At 43.1% G+C, this 18,376-nt stretch overlaps 1 protein-coding gene across 4 annotated transcripts in view; it reads right to left on the bottom strand.

Moving 5' to 3' along the window:
• LOC311142868 (vacuole membrane protein 1-like) overlaps positions 1-18,376 on the bottom strand; it is a 95,592-nt gene that overhangs the window by 69,856 nt on the left and 7,360 nt on the right. For 3 of the 4 annotated variants that reach the window (XM_084178568.1, XM_084178570.1, XM_084178571.1), the window contains exons 2-3: positions 17,374-17,483; positions 16,999-17,134 (exon numbers count right to left, since the gene is read on the bottom strand). In XM_084178568.1, the coding sequence (XP_084034694.1) occupies positions 16,999-17,073 (75 nt within the window). In that variant the 5' untranslated portion in view covers positions 17,074-17,134; positions 17,374-17,483. Of the gene's footprint in view, positions 1-16,998; positions 17,158-17,373; positions 17,484-18,376 lie in introns of those variants that run through there. The other variant, XM_084178569.1, reaches the window with a different exon arrangement.

Below are 18,376 nucleotides of genomic sequence, written 5' to 3'. Positions count from 1 at the left end.
CTGTCAGCCATGAGAGACTCAGGCAGAGTGAAATAAATCTAAGTAGGAGAGACACTAGGAGGGAGGGTGTGTGTGTGCGCGCACCCTACTCTAGAAATAGGAGGGACTGCCAAGAGTGAGAGGCAGAAAGTCAAAGTGCACCACAGAAAGAGAGGGGAGGGGGAGCAGTGGAGAGAGGGGGGAAAGAGAGCAAGTGAGAGAGTGAGGGAGGGAGGGAGGGAGGGAGGGAGGGAGGGAGGGAGAGGGGGCAGAGAGGGTGAGAGAGGGCAAGTGATAGAGAGAGAGGGAGTGAGAATATAAGATAGAGAATATACGCTAGTGTCTGTTGACAGTTTAGAGGACAGGGCCATAGGGTAGGAGTGTTCAGATTCAGAACAACACAAACAGAGAGAAAAACAGCATTCTTCTTCAAGGAAGTCAGCTCTTACCCAGTTTATTCCCCTACTCTTCATCAGCTCTCTCTCTCTCTCTCTCTCCTCTCTCTCTCTCTCTCTCCTCTCTCTCTCTCTCTCTCTCTCTCTCTCTCTCTCTCTCTCTCTCTCTCTCTCTCTCTCTCTCTTCTCTCTCTCTCTCTCTCTCTCTCTCTCTCTCTCTTCTCTCTCTCTCTCTCTCTCTCTCTCTCTCTCTCTCTCTCTCTCTCTCTCTCTCTCATTTAAGGACCAACGCCTCCTCCTCAAGCATGGGCAGACAGGTTGTTTTCTGGAAGAGCCAGTGATGGTGTAGATTACGGGAACACTGTGGAGTTTTTTTTGGCAATGAACTCTATCTCCCAGCAAACCCCCGTGAACCCGTGAAAACAAAAACAACATATGCAGCGGCAGCAGTGTCTCTCATCGCCTAGTAAAAAGCCTGGGTGGAAAGTGCCAGCCATGTCCAATTGTTTTCAGGGTTACCAGGAGTTAATGACGTAACACTTTAGGACTAGAGCTTAAGAGTCTAATATGGCACATAATATATTTATTGCTGCAGCTTTAAAGCAATTCTGTCTGGATCTCTGTACCACTTTTGCTGTGGTACATTAGTTGTTCATTTGGTACAGCGCATGCGTGTGTGTGTGTGTACTCAGTATATAAGCTGTTCATGAGGTACAGCTAATGTACTGATTAAATAGGGCATCAGCTAATGTACTGATTAAATAGGGCATCAGCTAATTTACTGATTAAATAGGGCATGTGGATGTGTGGTAAATAGGTCAGGTGAAGATAAGTGTGTGTTAAGTTTAATACTCTTTTTTCAGCTTGTGGTCTTGGGAGACAACAACTTTATAAAGTCTTAGGGATGTTAATTAGCAACCCCTGATGATGTGTGGACAGGGCTGCTCATACACGCACACACACACACACGCACCTTCTGATGTGTTCCGTTAACACAGTAGGCGATGGAGAAGAGGGTGACCAGCACCAGCAGAGACAAGACTGAATGTCTCTGCCGCCATAACCTGAGGGAAGAGAGGAGTGAGGAGGAGGGAAAGAAGTGTTATGGAATAGGTTATGTAGTTTAGGTCTTAGGAGCATTAGTAGATACTACACTACCACTTCTACACCCCATCCCCAGGGGGCAGCAGAAACCGGGCAAGATGCTCTGTCAGGAAGCCTTGTGAAGCCTTGATAAGCACACAGGTGGGGCCAAGTGATGATCGTCAATCTGTGAGAGAGAGGTGGCCAGACGCCTCTATGCCTGCCTTTGTTTGTTTTGTGTTATCTATACTGAACAAAAATATAAACGCAACATGTAAAATGTTGGTCCCATGTTTCATGAGCTGAAATAAAATATCCCAGAAATTGTCCATACGCACAAATGTGTTTACATCCCTGTTAGTGAGCATTCTATCCTTTGCCAAGATAATCCATCCACCTGAAAGGTGTGGCATATAAATAAGCTGATTAAACAGCATGATCATTACACAGGTGCACCTTGTGCTGGGGACAATAAAAGGCCACTCTAAAATGTGCAGTTTTGTCACACAACACAATGCCACAGATGTGTCAAGTTTTGAGGGAGCATGCAATTGGCATGCTGACTGCAGGAATGTCCACCAGAGCTGTTGCCAGAGAATTTAATGTTAATTTCTCTACCATAAGCTGCCTCCAACGTTGTATTGGAGAATTTGGCTGTATGTCCAACCCACGGACTCACAACCGCAGACCACGTGTAAACACGCCAGCCCAGGACCGCCACATCGGGCTTCTTCACCTGCGGGATCGTCTGAAACCAGCCACCCGGACAGCTGATGAAACGGAGGAGTAGTTATGTCTGTAATAAAGTCCTTTTGGAGGGAAGAACTCATTCTGATTGGCTGGGCCTGGCTCCCCAGTGGGTGGGCCTGGCTCCCAAGTGGGTGGGCCAGCCCTCCCAGGCCCACCCATGGTCATGTGAAATCCATAGATTAGGGCCTGATGAATTTATTTCAATTTACTGATTTCCTTATATGAACTGTAACTCAGTAAAATTGTTGAAATTGTTGCATGTTGCGTTTATATTTTTGTTCAGTGTAAGGGAGCATCAGGGAGATGCTTAAACATTACATTACACCATTTATCATAACCTGGGGCTATACAGTGCATTCGGAAAGTATTCAGACCCCTTGACTCTTTCCACATTTTGTTACGTTACAGCCATATTCTAAAATTGATTAAATAAAAATGTTTCCTCATCAATCTACACACAATACCCCATAATGACAAAGCGAAAACAGGTTTTTAGAAACATTTGCAAATGTATTAAAAATAAAAAACAACAATACCTTATTTACAAAAACCAAGCCATGAGGTCGAAGGAATTGTCCGTAGCGCTCCGAGACAGGATTGTGTCGAGGCACAGATCTGGGGAAGGGTACCAAAAAATGTCTGCAGCATTGAAGGTCCCCAAGAACACAATGGCCTCCATCATTCTTAAATGGAAGAAGTTTAGAACCACCAAGACTCTTCCTAGAGCTGGCTGCCTGGCCAAACTGAGCAATCGGTAGAGAAGGGCCTTGGTCAGGGAGGTGACCAAGAACCCAATGGTCACTCTGACAGAGCTCCGGAGTTCCTCTGTGGAGATGGGAGAACCTTCCAGAAGGACAACCATCTCTGCAGTACTCCACCAATCAGGCCTTAATGATAGAGTGGCCAGACGGAAGCCACTCCTCAGTAAAAGGCACATGACAGCCCGCTTGGAGTTTGCCAAAAGGCACCTAAAGGACTCAAGATTCTCTGGTCTGATGAAACCAAGATTGAACTCTTTGGCCTGAATGCCAAGCATCACGTCTGGAGGAAACCTGGCACCATCCCTACGGTGAAGCATGTTGGTGGCAGCATCATGCTGTGGGGATGTTTTTCAGAGGCAGGGACTGGGAGACTAATCAGGATCGAGGGAAAGATGAACGGAGCAAAGTACAGAGAGATCCTTGATGAAAACCTGCTCCAGAGTGCTCAGGACCTCAGACTGGGGTTAAGGTTCACCTTCCAACAGGACAACGACCCTAAGCACACAGCCAAGACAACGCAGGAGTGGCTTCGGGAATGTCCTTGAGTGGCCCAGCCAGAGCCTGGAGTTGAACCCTATCGAACATCTCTGGAGAGACCTGAAAATAGCTGTGCAGCGACGCTCCCTATCCAACCTGACAGAGCTTGAGAGGATCTGCAGAGAAGAATGGGAGAAACTCCACAAATACAGGTGTGCCAAGCTTGTAGCGTCATACCCAAGAAGACTCGAGGCTGTAATCGCTGCCAAAGGTGCATCAACAAAGTACTGAGTAAAGGCTCTGAATATTTATGTAAATGTGATATTTCATTTATTTATTTTTTGCAGAAAATTCTAAAAACCAGTTTTTGTTTTGTCATTATGGAGTATTGTGTAAATTGATGAGATTTTTGAAAATTTTAAATCAATTTTAGAATAAGGCTGTAACATAACAAAATGTGGAAAAAGTCAAGGGGTCTGAATACTTTCCGAATGTACTGTAGATCCACAGCCTATAAGGCCTAATCGCACCTCCATGCATTGTAAAATCAGGATCCAATGACAAGTCAACAATATCCCTCTTCATATACACATTAGTATGAGCATTTAAAATCGCATGCCTGCGTTGCTTAGACACTTTGTTCAAAGTAACCCCACTATGTACATTAGCAAATGCCTTCCCCAACATGTCATCTTTTTCTTTATCTAATACAGCCAGATAATCACCATCAACCAAAACTAGAATTTGAGTGCTTTTGCTTCTTCCAGTCATCTTCTTCAACATAGACCAAACATCTCCCAGCTCAGTACCCCTGCCTATTGTAGAACAGAACTGTCTCCATGCATTTCTCTTGGCAGACTTAATGACCCTGCACACCAAAGCTCTCTTCCTTTGGAAATCAACTAGATTTTCAGGAGTCAAAGTCCTACGTAATACTCTGTAGGCCCTATTTATTTATTGAATAGCCGCAGTACAATCTTCAGTCCACCAAGGAACCACCTTTCTTTTCTCACCCACTTCACTCACTGGTATATGTAAGTTTGCTGCACTCAAAATCAGAGAAGTGAGAGGCAGCACAAACATCAACTGGCATCTCTAAAGACCACTATCCAACAGACTTTAAACAATGTCCTCCAAACTTTTCCCAGTCCGCATTAGGAAAGCATCATCTTCTGAATGGTATCCTATCTGGAATAGTGACATCACCGGTCATGTTACAAAAATTTTTTTGGGAAATGATCACTCCCAATAGTAGAATCAAATCAAATCAAATTATATTTGTCACATTCGCCAAATACAACAGGTGTAGACCTTACAGTGAAATTCTTACTTACAAGCCCTTCACCAACAATGCAGTTTTAAGAAAAATAAGTGTTAAGTAAAAAATAGATAAGTAAAACATTTAAAGAAATAACAAATAATTAAAGAGCAGCAGTAACAGTAGGGAGGCTATATACAGGGGGTACCGGTACAGAGTCAATGTGCGGGGGCACAGGTTATTCGAGGTAATTGAGGTAATATGTACATTAGGGCCTTCCTCTGACACCGCCTGGTATAGAGGTCCTGGATGGCAGGAAGCTTGGCCCCAGTGATGTACTGGGCTGTACGCACTACCCTTTGTAGTGCCTTGCGGTTGGAGGCTGAGCAGTTGCCATACCAGGCAGTGACACAACCAGTCAGGATGCTCTCGATGGTGCAGCTGTAGAACCTTTTGAGGATCTGAGGACCTATGCCAAATCTTTTCAGTCTCCTGAGGGGGAATAGGCTTTGTCGTGCCCTCTTCATGACTGTCTTGGTGTGTTTGGACCATGATAGTTTGTTGGTGATGTGGACACCAAGGAACTTGAAGCTCTCAACCTGCTCCACTACAGCCTTGTCGATGAGAAAAGGGATGTGCTTGGTCCTCCTTTTCCTGTAGTCCACAATCATCTCCTTTGTCTTGATCACGTTGAGGAAGAGGTTGTTATCCTGGCACCACACGGCCAGGTCTCTGACCTCCTCCCTATAGGCTGCCTCATCGTTGTCGGTGATCAGGCCTACCACTGTTGTGTCGTCGGCAAACTTAATGATAGTGTTGGAGTCGTGCCTGGCCATGCAGTCATGGGTGAACATGGAGTACAGGAGGGGACTGAGCACGCACCCCTGAGGGGCCCCCGTGTTGGGGATCAGCGTGGCAGATGTGTTGTTACCTACCCTTACCACCTGGGGGCGGCCCGTCAGGAAGTCCAGGATCCAGTTGCAGAGGGAGGTGTTTAGTCCCAGGGTCCTTAGCTTAGTGATGAGCTTTGAGGGTACTATGGTGTTGAATGCTGAGCTGTAGTCAATGAATAGCATTCTCACGTAGGTGTTCCTTTTGTCCAGGTTGGAAAGGGCAGTGTGGAGTGCAATAGAGATTGCATCATCTGTGGATCTATTGGGGCGGTATGCAAATTGGACTGGGTCTAGGGTTTCTGGGATAATGGTGTTGATGTGAGCTATGACCAGCCTTTCAAAGCACTTCATGGCTACAGACGTGAGTGATACGGGTCTGTAGTCATTTAGGCCGGTTACCTTCCATTCACATATGGCTGCAATAGCATTAGAAGCCATTGTGAGGTCCAGGCAGGATGTAACCCCTCTGACAACATCTATTCTTGTACCACATCCATCCTTAAGACATACTAATGCTCTTGCTTCCATCATATCTTCGACAATCATACCATTAGCATCAGTATGTGTGCTTCCCCATAAACTATTATGTGCATTAAAGTCACCACACCATATCTCTCTAGAACCCAAGTATTCTGATATTTCATCAAACATCGCTATACATAGTTGTCGACAAGGATTGTAGAACTGCTTAATATTACTACCCATACTGTAGATTTCAACCATCACATTCATACTTAGGTGGAACAGATATATTACGATATGCAAGACATTCCTTTATGAATGTAGCGCATCCACCACCCTGACCAGTTGCTCTGTCAGATCTGATTGAACAATAAACAGGAGTAATAAAATCAAGATGTGGTCTAAGCCATGTTTCTTGAACACATCTCTCTAATCTCTAAATCAATCAATCAATCAATCAATTTTATTTTATATAGCCCTTCTTACATCAGCTAATATCTCGAAGTGCTGTACAGAAACCCAGCCTAAAACCCCAAACAGCTAGTAATGCAGGTGTAGAAGCACGGTGGCTAGGAAAAACTCCCTAGAAAGGCAAAACCTAGGAAGAAACCTAAATCAATTACACATTTCTTAAACTCTTGACCATTAGCAATAAGGCTTCTAGTATTCCATTGAAGGATGATAAAAAGCATAATACAATGACTTATTCTGTTCCTGATCATCATTCGGATTATGATTCAACATCCGATGTATCAATGGTACTGAAACTTCAGTAATGTTCAGTATTTCTTGAGGTGCCTTCATTACTTCCATTATTCGTGCAGTCCTGCTCCTCTTCTGACCCATATTGATTGCTCTACACAAGAACGCCATGAAGTCTATATGATTTACATTTACATTTACATTTACGTCATTTAGCAGACGCTCTTATCCAGAGCGACTTACAAATAGGTGCATTCACCCTATAGCCAGTGGGATAACCACTTTACAATATCTTTTTTTTTTTTTTTTTTTTTTTTTTTAGGGGGGGGGGGTAGGATTACTTTATCCTATCCCAGGTATTCCTTAATTTACAACCATGGATATCTCTGTAACCAAGCATTTATGCTTGCATCTCACATTGGCACTAGGCTGACGCTCCATGGGCCCCACCGGCGCTATAGTCATCCTAGAAGCAGCCACCACTGACTGCTGATGTACTGGAGCCAGCATTTCGATCAAAAGGCTTGTTCATTTCACAAACAGCCTCTGAATATGATGCATTATTCTTTACTTTGTACCTCCTGCATTTCCATGGCTTGTTTTGGTACTTCACATTCCCCATATGCTGCACTATGCTCACCATTACAGTTGCAACACTTAACTTTAGTATCAGGTCCACATTTACCATACTCATGATCCCCACCACACCCTGCACATCTAAATGTTCCTTTGCACACATTAGCAACATGCCCCATCCTTTGGCACTTAAAACACTGAAGTGGAGGTGGCACATATTCTCTAACATGATAACGTAGCATTCCTAGCTGTACTGTGGTTGGCAATTTCGCTTCAAAGTTTAAAAGTACTGTTGTGGTGTCTACTCGACTGCCACTTTTTACTCATAATCCTTTTTGCTTCAGTTACTTTCATACCTTTCAGGAAGTCATAACATCTTCCATGGTTACTGACAATGGTATCTCAGCAATTACCCCCCTCAGTATGGCATTTCACCTGACACTCATTAAGAGATTCTAACTACAGAATCTTCTCCTGCTGCATTTTCTATTTGCATAAATCAATACTTTGCCAAATCTCAAAACTTTGGCATCCTTAATCACCCCTATCTGTCTCTGAATTGCTTTTGTCAACTGAATAGGATGACCGTGTTTGTTTGATGGTTCAGGGAAAACCACCATAACTTTGTAGCTCTCTTCTACATTCTCCTTTTCCAGAAAATTCCTACGTTGTATAGCAGTCCTACTTTCAGCACCACTCAATTCCCCAACTGTATTCAGCCCTCAATCACCCACATTACGATCCTTTTTCATTCTATTCTTCCTACTTACAACAGGTGTAAAAGGTTGATCCTCACTGGAATTCTCATTATTTTCACAATCAATATAGATTTCACTACCGCCTGAAGCACCTGCCATGTTGACCACAGTCACAGTACAGTCGTGCTAGACCGCCAAAAGAATGAAAACGTCTATTGTTTGTACCGTCTTCACAACCAGGATCCAAACTCAATCAGTTACAATCTTGTAACTGAATAATATTGTGTGACAGGCTAGGAACCAAAGTTTTGGTCAGTGTTTCCCTGGGCACTCTTATTAGGGTAGGACATGCAGGAAATGCAAAAAGCACCCCTTGGTCATGTTCAGGTGAGAGCTTTGTACCGGGAAGGTCCTTTGTGTGTATAGGCTGTACGGTGGTGCTGTTGGTTTATGTTTGGGGTGTGGTTGATTGCCGTGAATGGTATGTGTTGAGATAGACCATCAGTGAGTTTATTCATGTGTGACAATATTCAAGATGTTCATTATGTAAAGCCACTGCAATAATGTTATTTTGTTTTCAGTTGGTTTGTTTGGACAGGCTTTGCTGGTTTGAGGTCCAGGCAGTTTATTGGCAGCGCCCAGGTGGCATGTCACGAACCTGTGTCTTATGTTCTGGTTGAGGTGTTCCCCTCATTAAACAGTAGGTGTAGTTGTGCCATTTTAGCTAACCGTAGTCGGCAGGTGTTACTACAATATACTACAGTCATGTCCGCAAAAACACTACAGTAAATACTGCAGGATACTACAGTCATGTGTGCAAGAATACTACATTAAATACTACAGTATACTACAGTCATGTCTGCAATAATACTACAGTAAAGTCTGCAAAAACAATACAGTGAATACTATAGTGTATACTTTTATTTAGACCATAGTATACTATAGTATTTTTCATTTGGGTTAGCTGTCAATGTGTAACATGTTGGAACTAGGACCACAATGGAAATACATGTAACCTTTTTTGTGTTATTCTCGACAAATGTCTAAATGCATTGTATCCACATTTGTGTTTTTATATAGGTCTTATAAAATCAATCAATCAAGGGATACTACAGTGTGGAGTATAGTATACTACAACGTTCTATAGTAAGCGCTACATGATCGAGGGGGAAACTCAGAGGAAATCTCCTGCATGAGCTCCCCAAGGACAGCGCGTTCAAATCAAAACAGCATCGACAAAGCTAGCAGAAAAGTTAGCTAGCGGTCCAATCGATCATAAAATGTTAAAGTAAGCACTACGTGATCGAGGAATGCTACAGTGTGTAGTATAGTATACTACAACATTCTAAAGTAAGCACTACACGATCAAGGGATACTACAGTGTGTAGTACAGTGTTCTACAATATACTACAAAAGTCTACAGTAAGCACTACGATCAAGGAGGATACTACAGTGTGTAGTATATTATTCTACAGTATACTACAAAATATTTTAGTAAGCACTACACGATCGAGGGATACTACAGTGTGTAGTATAGAATTATCCAGTATACTACACAATTCTATAGTAAGCACTACACAATCGAGGGATACTATAGTGTGTAGTATAGAATTCTTCAGTACAAAATTATATAGTAAGTACTACATGATCAAGGGGGATACTACAGTGTGTAGTATGGTATTCTCCATTATACTACAAAATTATAAAGTAAGCACTACATGATCGAGGGATACTACAGTGTGTAGTATAGTATTCCACAGTATAATACACAATTTTTAAGTAAGTACTACACATGAATCATGATCAAGGGATAGTACAGTGTGTAGTATAGTATTCTACAGTATACTACAAAAGTCTATAGTAAGCACTACACGATCGAGCGATCCTACAGTGTGGAGTATAGAATTCTATAGTTAACTGTAGTATGTGGGTTTACCAAACATTCCAGTTTCTAGACCTGTCCCATCACTTTCAACCAATTGCAGGCTGGTGTTCATTGTCAAGTGTTTCTTGTTTTCTATAGGTCCAGCTAATTAAGTGGTTAATTGACACAGGTGTTTCAGCTCAGTAACTAGGTCACCTGCCGTGTTAAAATGGGTGTGCCAGAATGTTTGTAGTGGAAGGAAGACAGCTCCTTGAAGCAAGTGAGGAAAAGATGGTGGAAACAGATGGTCTAGTCGAAGCGGCTACAGTCGTGTAAAAAAAAGGAAACAAAATAAGTGAAGTTGTGACAGAAACTAAGAAATCCCTACATTATTTTATAGTCGGAGTGATGATTTTGAATCAATGATCCGTTTGAAGTCACAATGAATATCATGGATGCATTGGGTCAGGTGGTGTCGTTGAGTCACGAGCTGGTCTTATTCTGTTTTTTGTTTTTTTTATAAATAATTGTCCGCAGTAAAGAAGTGTGCTTTGTGCCTCAAAGATTTAAATGGAAAATTGTGTATGGATTTCCGACGAAGGGCGCCTGTCAATGGGGTTATCTCGGGGGTTGTGCATGAAATGGATGCAGATGATATACCTGAGGAAGTAGGTGAAGTGATTGGTGTATGTCGACTAACCTGGATGGAGTAAGGAAACCCACTTTGTTCATATTGTTTTTTTCATAGTTCTCTCCCTTTCATGTAAAGCTAGGCTTTATGAGATACCCAGTTAGAGCCTTTGTGCACAAGCCCCTCCAATGTTATAAATGCAAAAGATTTGGGCTTGTATCAAGTGTATGCAGACAGGAAGAATATCGTATGCCAGCTGAGGTTATATGTGGCCCCGGAATGCCCTGTTAGGGTGAAGGAGACAGGTGGTGAGAATAAGGGCTGTCCAGCGTGTCTCCTATCTGGAGGCATTGAGATGAGTGGAAGGAGCGAGTGGTGTTGACGACGCAATGGTAATTGAGACTGCACCAGTGAATGCTTCCCGGCAATCAAGGGATCCTGATATATTACATGTGGACTTTGTAGCATTTATTGCAATGGTCATAAACTGTACAGCACAAACAAAGAAGAAATCTGAGCATTTTAATCATTTTGAGTTTACAGCCGAGGCCTTGCAAGAAGTCCTGTCAAAGGATGTTCCACCGTCACAGGCCCCTGAGCCTGTGTAGGGATGCGACTTGAATTGTTATGTGACTGAACGAGTGGGAATTTTTGTTTTATGTCTATGTTGTATGATGTTGTCCCCCCTTCCTACAATGAATATATTTTTTTCTATAGTTTACCACCCATACATGAGGTGGCGGCATGCACCTCTAACGGTTGTTTGCGGACTGCCATAATACCGAAGAAGGAAAAAGAAGCAGTTTGGAGTGGATTGGTGAGCCACATCTGTTTTTAGCTGCCAGTTTTGTATGTGTTTAACTTGCTCTGTTACTGCAGTTTTAAATAAATTAAGTACTTTTGAACAGTTTTTATTCTGTCCTTTTTACGTGTCAGAGTAAAGGCCAGCTCTCACTAGATCTTAGGAGCATTAGACACTACACTACTATTTCCACACTCCATCCCCAGGGGGCAGCAGCAACCGGGTCAGATGCTCTGCCAGGAAGCCTTGATAAGCACACAAGTGTGGGCAATTAGTGGTGATTGTCAATCTGTGAGAGCGAGAGGTGGCTAGAAGTATGCCTTTGTTTGTTTTGTGTTATCTATTTAGTTTGGACATGCCTTTTTGTAGTTTCCTTTTGTGTATATTTACTTTGGTCACTATTTTGAACTAATAATCTGCTTGGGCTGGCTGACCCATGTGAGTGAGAATGGAGCTGGCCCTGGATAAATAATATAAATAAATAATTGGTCATTTAGCAGACGCTCTTATCCAGAGCGACTTACAGGAGCAATTAGGGTTAAGTGCCTTGCTCAAGGGCACATCGACAGATTTTTCACCTAGTGGGCTCGGGGATTAGAACCTGCGACCTTTCGGTTACTGGCACAACGCTCTTAACCACTAAGCTACCTGCCGCCATCTAGGTAAGGTTGCGTTATGCTGGGCACATGCATACAACAGGTCTGCATACACTGGTTTCTCATAGATGCACACATTAAATCAGATTACAGACCATGTAGCTAGACCTGGGAACCCTAGACATGGCAAGTGTAGCCAACTTAGATGGCTAGTTAATTGGTTTTGTAACAAGTGGGAGGGAAAGAAGAGGACAAAGATGGAAGTGGGGAGGATAAGGGGGAGGGATGGAAAGAAAAGGAGGTAAGGAAGATGATCAGATGGTGGCTGGTGTAGAGCTGGCACGCAGGCTGATCCCATCCCAATGTGTTTAAGGGCTGTTGGAGGACTTAAGGCCCTGATCCCTGGTAACCATATTAAAGGCCTTATACTCACTTCCTCGCCTCTCTTCACCCACTCATTAATCTCAGTGTCCCAGGATATTACAGGATATTATAGCTTCTTAATTTGAGCCAGTTTGCTACAGCAGGAAAATAATCCTGCCGCAACAGGAAATGTGGATTATAATGGATTTTTTTATTTCTTTTTTTGAAGAATCAAGTCTGAAATGTCTAAGTGGAAATTCGCACAAGTTTGACATTTCCTGCATTGCAGGAAGGTTCTCCTGCAACTGTGTGATCAAATTAAGCTCCTACATCTGTAATGAGGACTGGCACTCATTCTGCGTCCCAAATGGCACCTTATTCTCAACAGTGCACTACAGTGCACTTTTGACCCTATGGGGGGTTTTCTGTTCATGATTTGAAAGTCAACCCTAACAGTAACCCTGGCTTCATGTCAACATGCAGACTCAACCTTAGCCTCAACCACAACCCTAATCCTACCCCTTGCTTCATGTCCACATGCTAGCTCAACCCTAGCCATTACCCTAACACTAACTTCGTATCCACATGCCTGCTTATAAAGCTTTACAGATACTACAAATAAGTATCTGTGCTATAACCTACAGTACCAGTCAAAAGTTTGGACACCTACTAATTTCAGGGTTTTTATTTTTTACTATTTTCTACATTGTAGATAAATATATTTGAGATTCTTCAAAGTAGCCAACCTTTGCCTTGATGACAGCTTCACCTGGACTCATCCCAAACCATCTCAATTGGGTTGAGGTTGGGTGATCTGATGCAGCACTCCATCACTCTCCTTCTTGGTCAAATAGCCCTTACATAGCCTGGTGTGTTGGGTCATTGTGCTGTTGAAAAACAAATGATAGTCCCAATAAGCGCAAACCAGATGGGATGGCGTATTGCTGCAGAATGCTGTGGTAGCCATGCTGGTTAAGTGTGCCTTGAATTCTAAATAAATCAGTGTCACCAGCAAAGCACCATCACACCTCGTCCTCCATGCTTCCCGGTGGGAACCACACATGCGGAGATCATACGTTCACCTACTTCACGTCTCAAAGACACGGCGGTTGGAACCAAAAATCTCCACTGGTCTAATGTCTATTGCTCATGTTTCTTGGCCCAAGCAAGTCTCTTCTTATTGGTGTCCTTTAGTAATGGTTTCTTTGCAGCAATTCGACCATGAAGGCCTGATTCACGCAGTCTCCTCTGAACTGTTGATGTGTCTGTTACTTGAACTCTGTGAAGCATTTATTTGGGCTGCAATTTCTGAGGCTGGTAACTAATTAACTTATCCTCTGCAGCAGAGGTGACTCTGGGTCTTCCATTCCTGTGGCGGTCCTCCATGAGAGCCAGTTTCATCATAGCGCTTGATGGTTTTTGCGACTGCACTTGAAGAAACGTTCTTAATGTTCTGGATTGACTGACAGTCATGTCTTAAAGTAATGGACTGTCGTTTCTCTTTGTTTATTTGAGCTGTTCTTGCCATAATATGGACTTGGTCTTAGCCCTATTTGGTAAATATTCTGTATACCACCCCTACCTTGTCACAACACAACTGATTGGCTCAAACGCATTAAGAAGGAAAGAAATTCCACAAATTAACTTTTAACAAGGCACACCTGTTAATTGAAATGCATTCCAGGTGACTACCTCATGAAGCTGGTTGAGAGAATGCCAAGAGTGTGCAAAGCTGTCAAGGCAAAGGGTGGCTACTTTGAAGAATCTCAAATCAAAAATATATTTTGATTTGTTTAACACTTTGTTGGTTACTACATGATTCCATATGTGTTATTTCATAGTTTTGATGTCTTCACTATTATTCTACAATGTAGAAAATAGTACAAATAAAGAAAAACCCTTGAACGAGTAGGTGTGTCCAAACTTTTGACTGATACTGTATATCATGCATAGCTGTTTTATATATTATAAATCACTTCTCTCTCACCATGCAATCCACTTGCTATGAAAACAACTTGCGCTATCCTGAACTGAGCAGCCTCTTACTCTGGCAGGACACTACTTGTTTTGTAGTGCTTGTGGTTTACCACATCCTCTTGTCATTTAGAAAATAAACATGTTGTCCTCAAACGCACAACCACAAGATGCTCAATGTACACAATGACCTCTTTTTTAAAAAGGCCCTTATGTCAACAGACTATTAGGTGACAAAAAAAAAGGAAAACAACATTGGGATCACCCTTGAGACAAGGTTATTCATATCAGAAACCGCTTCCATATCACCATCAACATTGAGCCTGCAATGATACGGAGTGCGTGGGAATATTATTCAACACAACTCACAAATAATACAATTCTGATCAACTGGACTAAAGGAAAAAAAAGAAAATTGGGCAGTGCATCTAATTGACATCCTTCATAGCAACATCAATGAAGATGAATGGCAAAAACTACTCCCTGCTTACGTTGTTGTTTTAATAAATGGTCCTGTGTTGTTTGGTCTGACTGTAGAGCCAGGAGGGCAGCAGGGACAGTCAAGGTCTCCTGTCTGCACGTCCTTTCTCCTCACCTCCTTCTCAAAACACTTTGAAGGAGAAGGTCCGAAGGGAGGGACATTGGCTCTTCTCCCCCAATGCAGTTAGAGAAGGAGGCGAGGACAGAGGCAGCGAGGAATAGAGGAAAGACTAATTGAGAAAGAGCCTCTATCTTCCAGTGTAGACTGTAGACTCTGACCCTGCTGCCTCCACGTCAGTCTGTGGCTGGGTTGCCATAACATGACCTCAGCAGTAGGGAGGGTGTGTGTGGGCTCAGACCACCTGTGTCTTCCTACACACACCACCAGCTGGACCATTTACTTGCTCAGTCTGTCATAGTGCAATAGATCCCAGTGTTGGGGAGATTCATGAATACATATCATCTGTTTCTACATTGAGAAACATATACAGTTGAAGTCGAAAGTTTACATACACTTAGGTTGGAGTCATTAAAACTCGTTTTTCAACCACTCCACAAATTTCTTGTTAACAAACTATAGTTTTGGCAAGTTGGTTAGGACATCTACTTTGTGCATGACACAAGTAATTTTCCCAACAATTGTTTACAGACAGATTATTTCACTTATAATTCACTGTATCACAATTCCAGTGGGTCAGAAGTTCACATACACTAAGTTGACTGTGCCTTTAAACAGCTTGGAAAAGTCCAGAAAATGATGTCATGGCTTTAGAAGCTTCTGATAGGCTAATTGACATAATTTGAGTCAATTGGAGGTGTACCTGTGGATGTATTTCAAGGCCTACCTTCAAACTCAGTGCCTCTTTGCTTGACATCATGGGAAAATCAAAAGAAATCAGCCAAGACCTCAGAATATAAATTGTAGACCTCCACAAGTCTGTTTCATCCTTGGGAGCAATTTCCAAACGTCTGAAGGTACCACGTTCACCTGTACAAACAATAGTACGCAAGTATAAACACCATGGGACCACGCAGCCGTCATATCGCTCAGGAAGAAGACGTGTTCTGTCTCCTAGAGACGAACGTACTTTGGTGCGAAAAGTGCAAATCAATCCCAGAACAACAGCAAAGGGCCTTGAAGATGCTGGAGGAAACCGGTACAAAAGTATCTATATCCACAGTAAAACTAGTCCTATATCGACATAACCTGAAAGGCCGCTCAGCAAGGAAGAAGCCACTGCTCCAAAACCGCCATAAAAAAGCCAGACTACGGTTTGCAACTGCACATGGGGACAAAGATCGTACTTTTTGGAGGAATGTCCTCTGGTCTGATGAAACAAAACCGTGCTTCACGGTTGGGATGGTGTTCTTCGGCTTGCAAGCATTCCCCTTTTTCCTCGTTATGTTTGGAGGAAAAAGGGGAATGCTTGCAAGCCGAAGAACACCATCCCAACCGTGAAACACGGGGGTGGCAGCATCATGCTGTGGGGGTGCTTTGCTGCAGGAGGGACTGGTGCACTTCACAAAATAGATGGCATCATGAGGAAGGTCAATTATGTGGATATATTGAAGCAACATCTCAAGACATCAGTCAGGAAGTTAAAGCTTGGTCGCAAATGGGTCTTCCAAATGGACAATGACCCCAAGCATATTTCCAAAGTTGTGGCAAAATGGCTTAAGGACAACTAAGTCAAGGTATTGGAGTGGCCATCACAAAGCCCTGACTTAAATCCTATAGAACATTTGTGGGCAGAACTGAAAAAGCGTGTGCGAGCTAGGAGGCCTACAAACCTGACTCAGTTACACCAGCTCTGTCAGGAGGAATGGGCCAAAATTCACCCAACTTATTGTGGGAAGCTTGTGGAAGGCTACCCGAAACGTTTGACCCAAGTTAAAGAATTTGAAGGCAATGCTACCAAATACTAATTGAGTGTATGTAAACTTCTGACCCACTGGGAATGTGATGAAATAAATAAAAGCTGAAATAAATAATTCTCTCTACTATTATTCTTACATTTCACATTGTTAAAATAAAGTGATGATCCTAACTGACCTAAGACAGGGAATTTGTACTAGGATTAAATGTCAGGAATTGTGAAAAACTGAGTTTAAATGTATTTGGCTAAGGTGTATGTAAACTTCCGACTTCAACTGTACTTTCTATTTCAACACTTAATCGATACTTTGTATTCCAAAACATTTAACACTCATTCAACACTTCCAAAATGGAGACGAGGACTGAAGTGTGTCTCACCCCCACATCCAGTCCTTCAGGGTTATGCGCAGCTCCAGCAGGAAGTAGTGTAGCGTGACGAGCGGTTTCTTCCATAACACCAGAGACCCACGCTCCTCGCGGTCCCTCTGCTTCCTCTCACTCAGCGACAAGGAGTCTGCACAAACACATACACACACAGTGGGGTTTACCTCTACCACCTCTAAAGACATGTCAGTCAGTGTGAACTGCTAGGGTGTAGCTTAAATCAACTCAAATGATACTGTGCAGGTTTTTATTTTCTTCAGTCAGGGTGAACAAAAATACTTTGGCCTACATCACCGTATGTTACGTCAACAATAACAATCATTAACTTTATGGTCATGGTCATATGGTGGTTCATTCAGCGCTCCCTACCTGCATACTGCATGTTGTGCTTTTCTTTGGCCGATAGGCGCCTCTGAGGTAGCTCGCAGTCTGCCCCATTTTTTGCCATCTCATTGAGTAGTGGGAGGACCAGGGGACACCTAGAGAGGAACGACTGTAGTTAGCAGACCTAGGGGACTCTGTCTGTCCAGATTGAGCAGAGTGCAGCAGGATATGGGACAGACTGTGTAGTGTTGGCAGGTTTAGTCATGACTGAGTGGTGATCAGAGTGCAGAAGGTGATGGTATCATTAGGTCACGCATAGGGCTTTATCGGGTTACCACTAATCTGCAGGACACAGAACAGTGTGTGTGTGTCTGTGGGTGTGTGTAAGTCGGGGGATACTAGTGTTTCAAACCTTTTTTATATTACATGTCCATATGATCACAACAGGTTCTGAACACAGTGATGATGATACATGGTGGGCTCTGAGCTGAGACGGTCTCTACAGGGTGTGTCAGAGATCAGGGCAATGACGTAAGAGATACTATCCACCACACTAAACAGCCAACACATTTCTGTGCATGCTTCTCTTCTCAGATACTTCAGTGAAAGTATCCATCATTCAGCATCTAGACACATCTATTCTGACAGTCTCTATATGGGATGCTGTAGACCAGACCAGAAGCAGAGGTGAGAGTGAGACAGAGTAGACACAGGCCTAGTGTCTTGTCCACCCCCAAGTCTCTGAGGACGTTGTGTGTGTGTTTTCTTTTGCCGGTCCCCACAAGAAAAATGCCATTTTATTTTTAGGGGTTAGAATTAGGGTTAGGTTTAGGGAAAATAGGATTTTGAATGGGAATCAATGGTTTGGTCCCCACAAGGATAGTAAAACGTGTGTGTGTGAGTGTGAGAGACAGCTCAGAGCTGAGATTTGGGGCTCTGACATACAGGCATGCATGCTGCTCAGCTCACCATCTGGTGGAAGTGTCAGTGTCACACAGCCTCTTAATCCCTCTATCCAGCGCCCTCGGCTCCGCTACAGGAGGGCACC

Source organism: Coregonus lavaretus, assembly GCF_964263955.1.
Source record: "Coregonus lavaretus genome assembly, chromosome: 15".
Taxonomy (NCBI): Eukaryota; Metazoa; Chordata; class Actinopteri; order Salmoniformes; family Salmonidae; genus Coregonus; species Coregonus lavaretus.
This window is presented reverse-complemented; position numbering and strand designations above follow the sequence as displayed.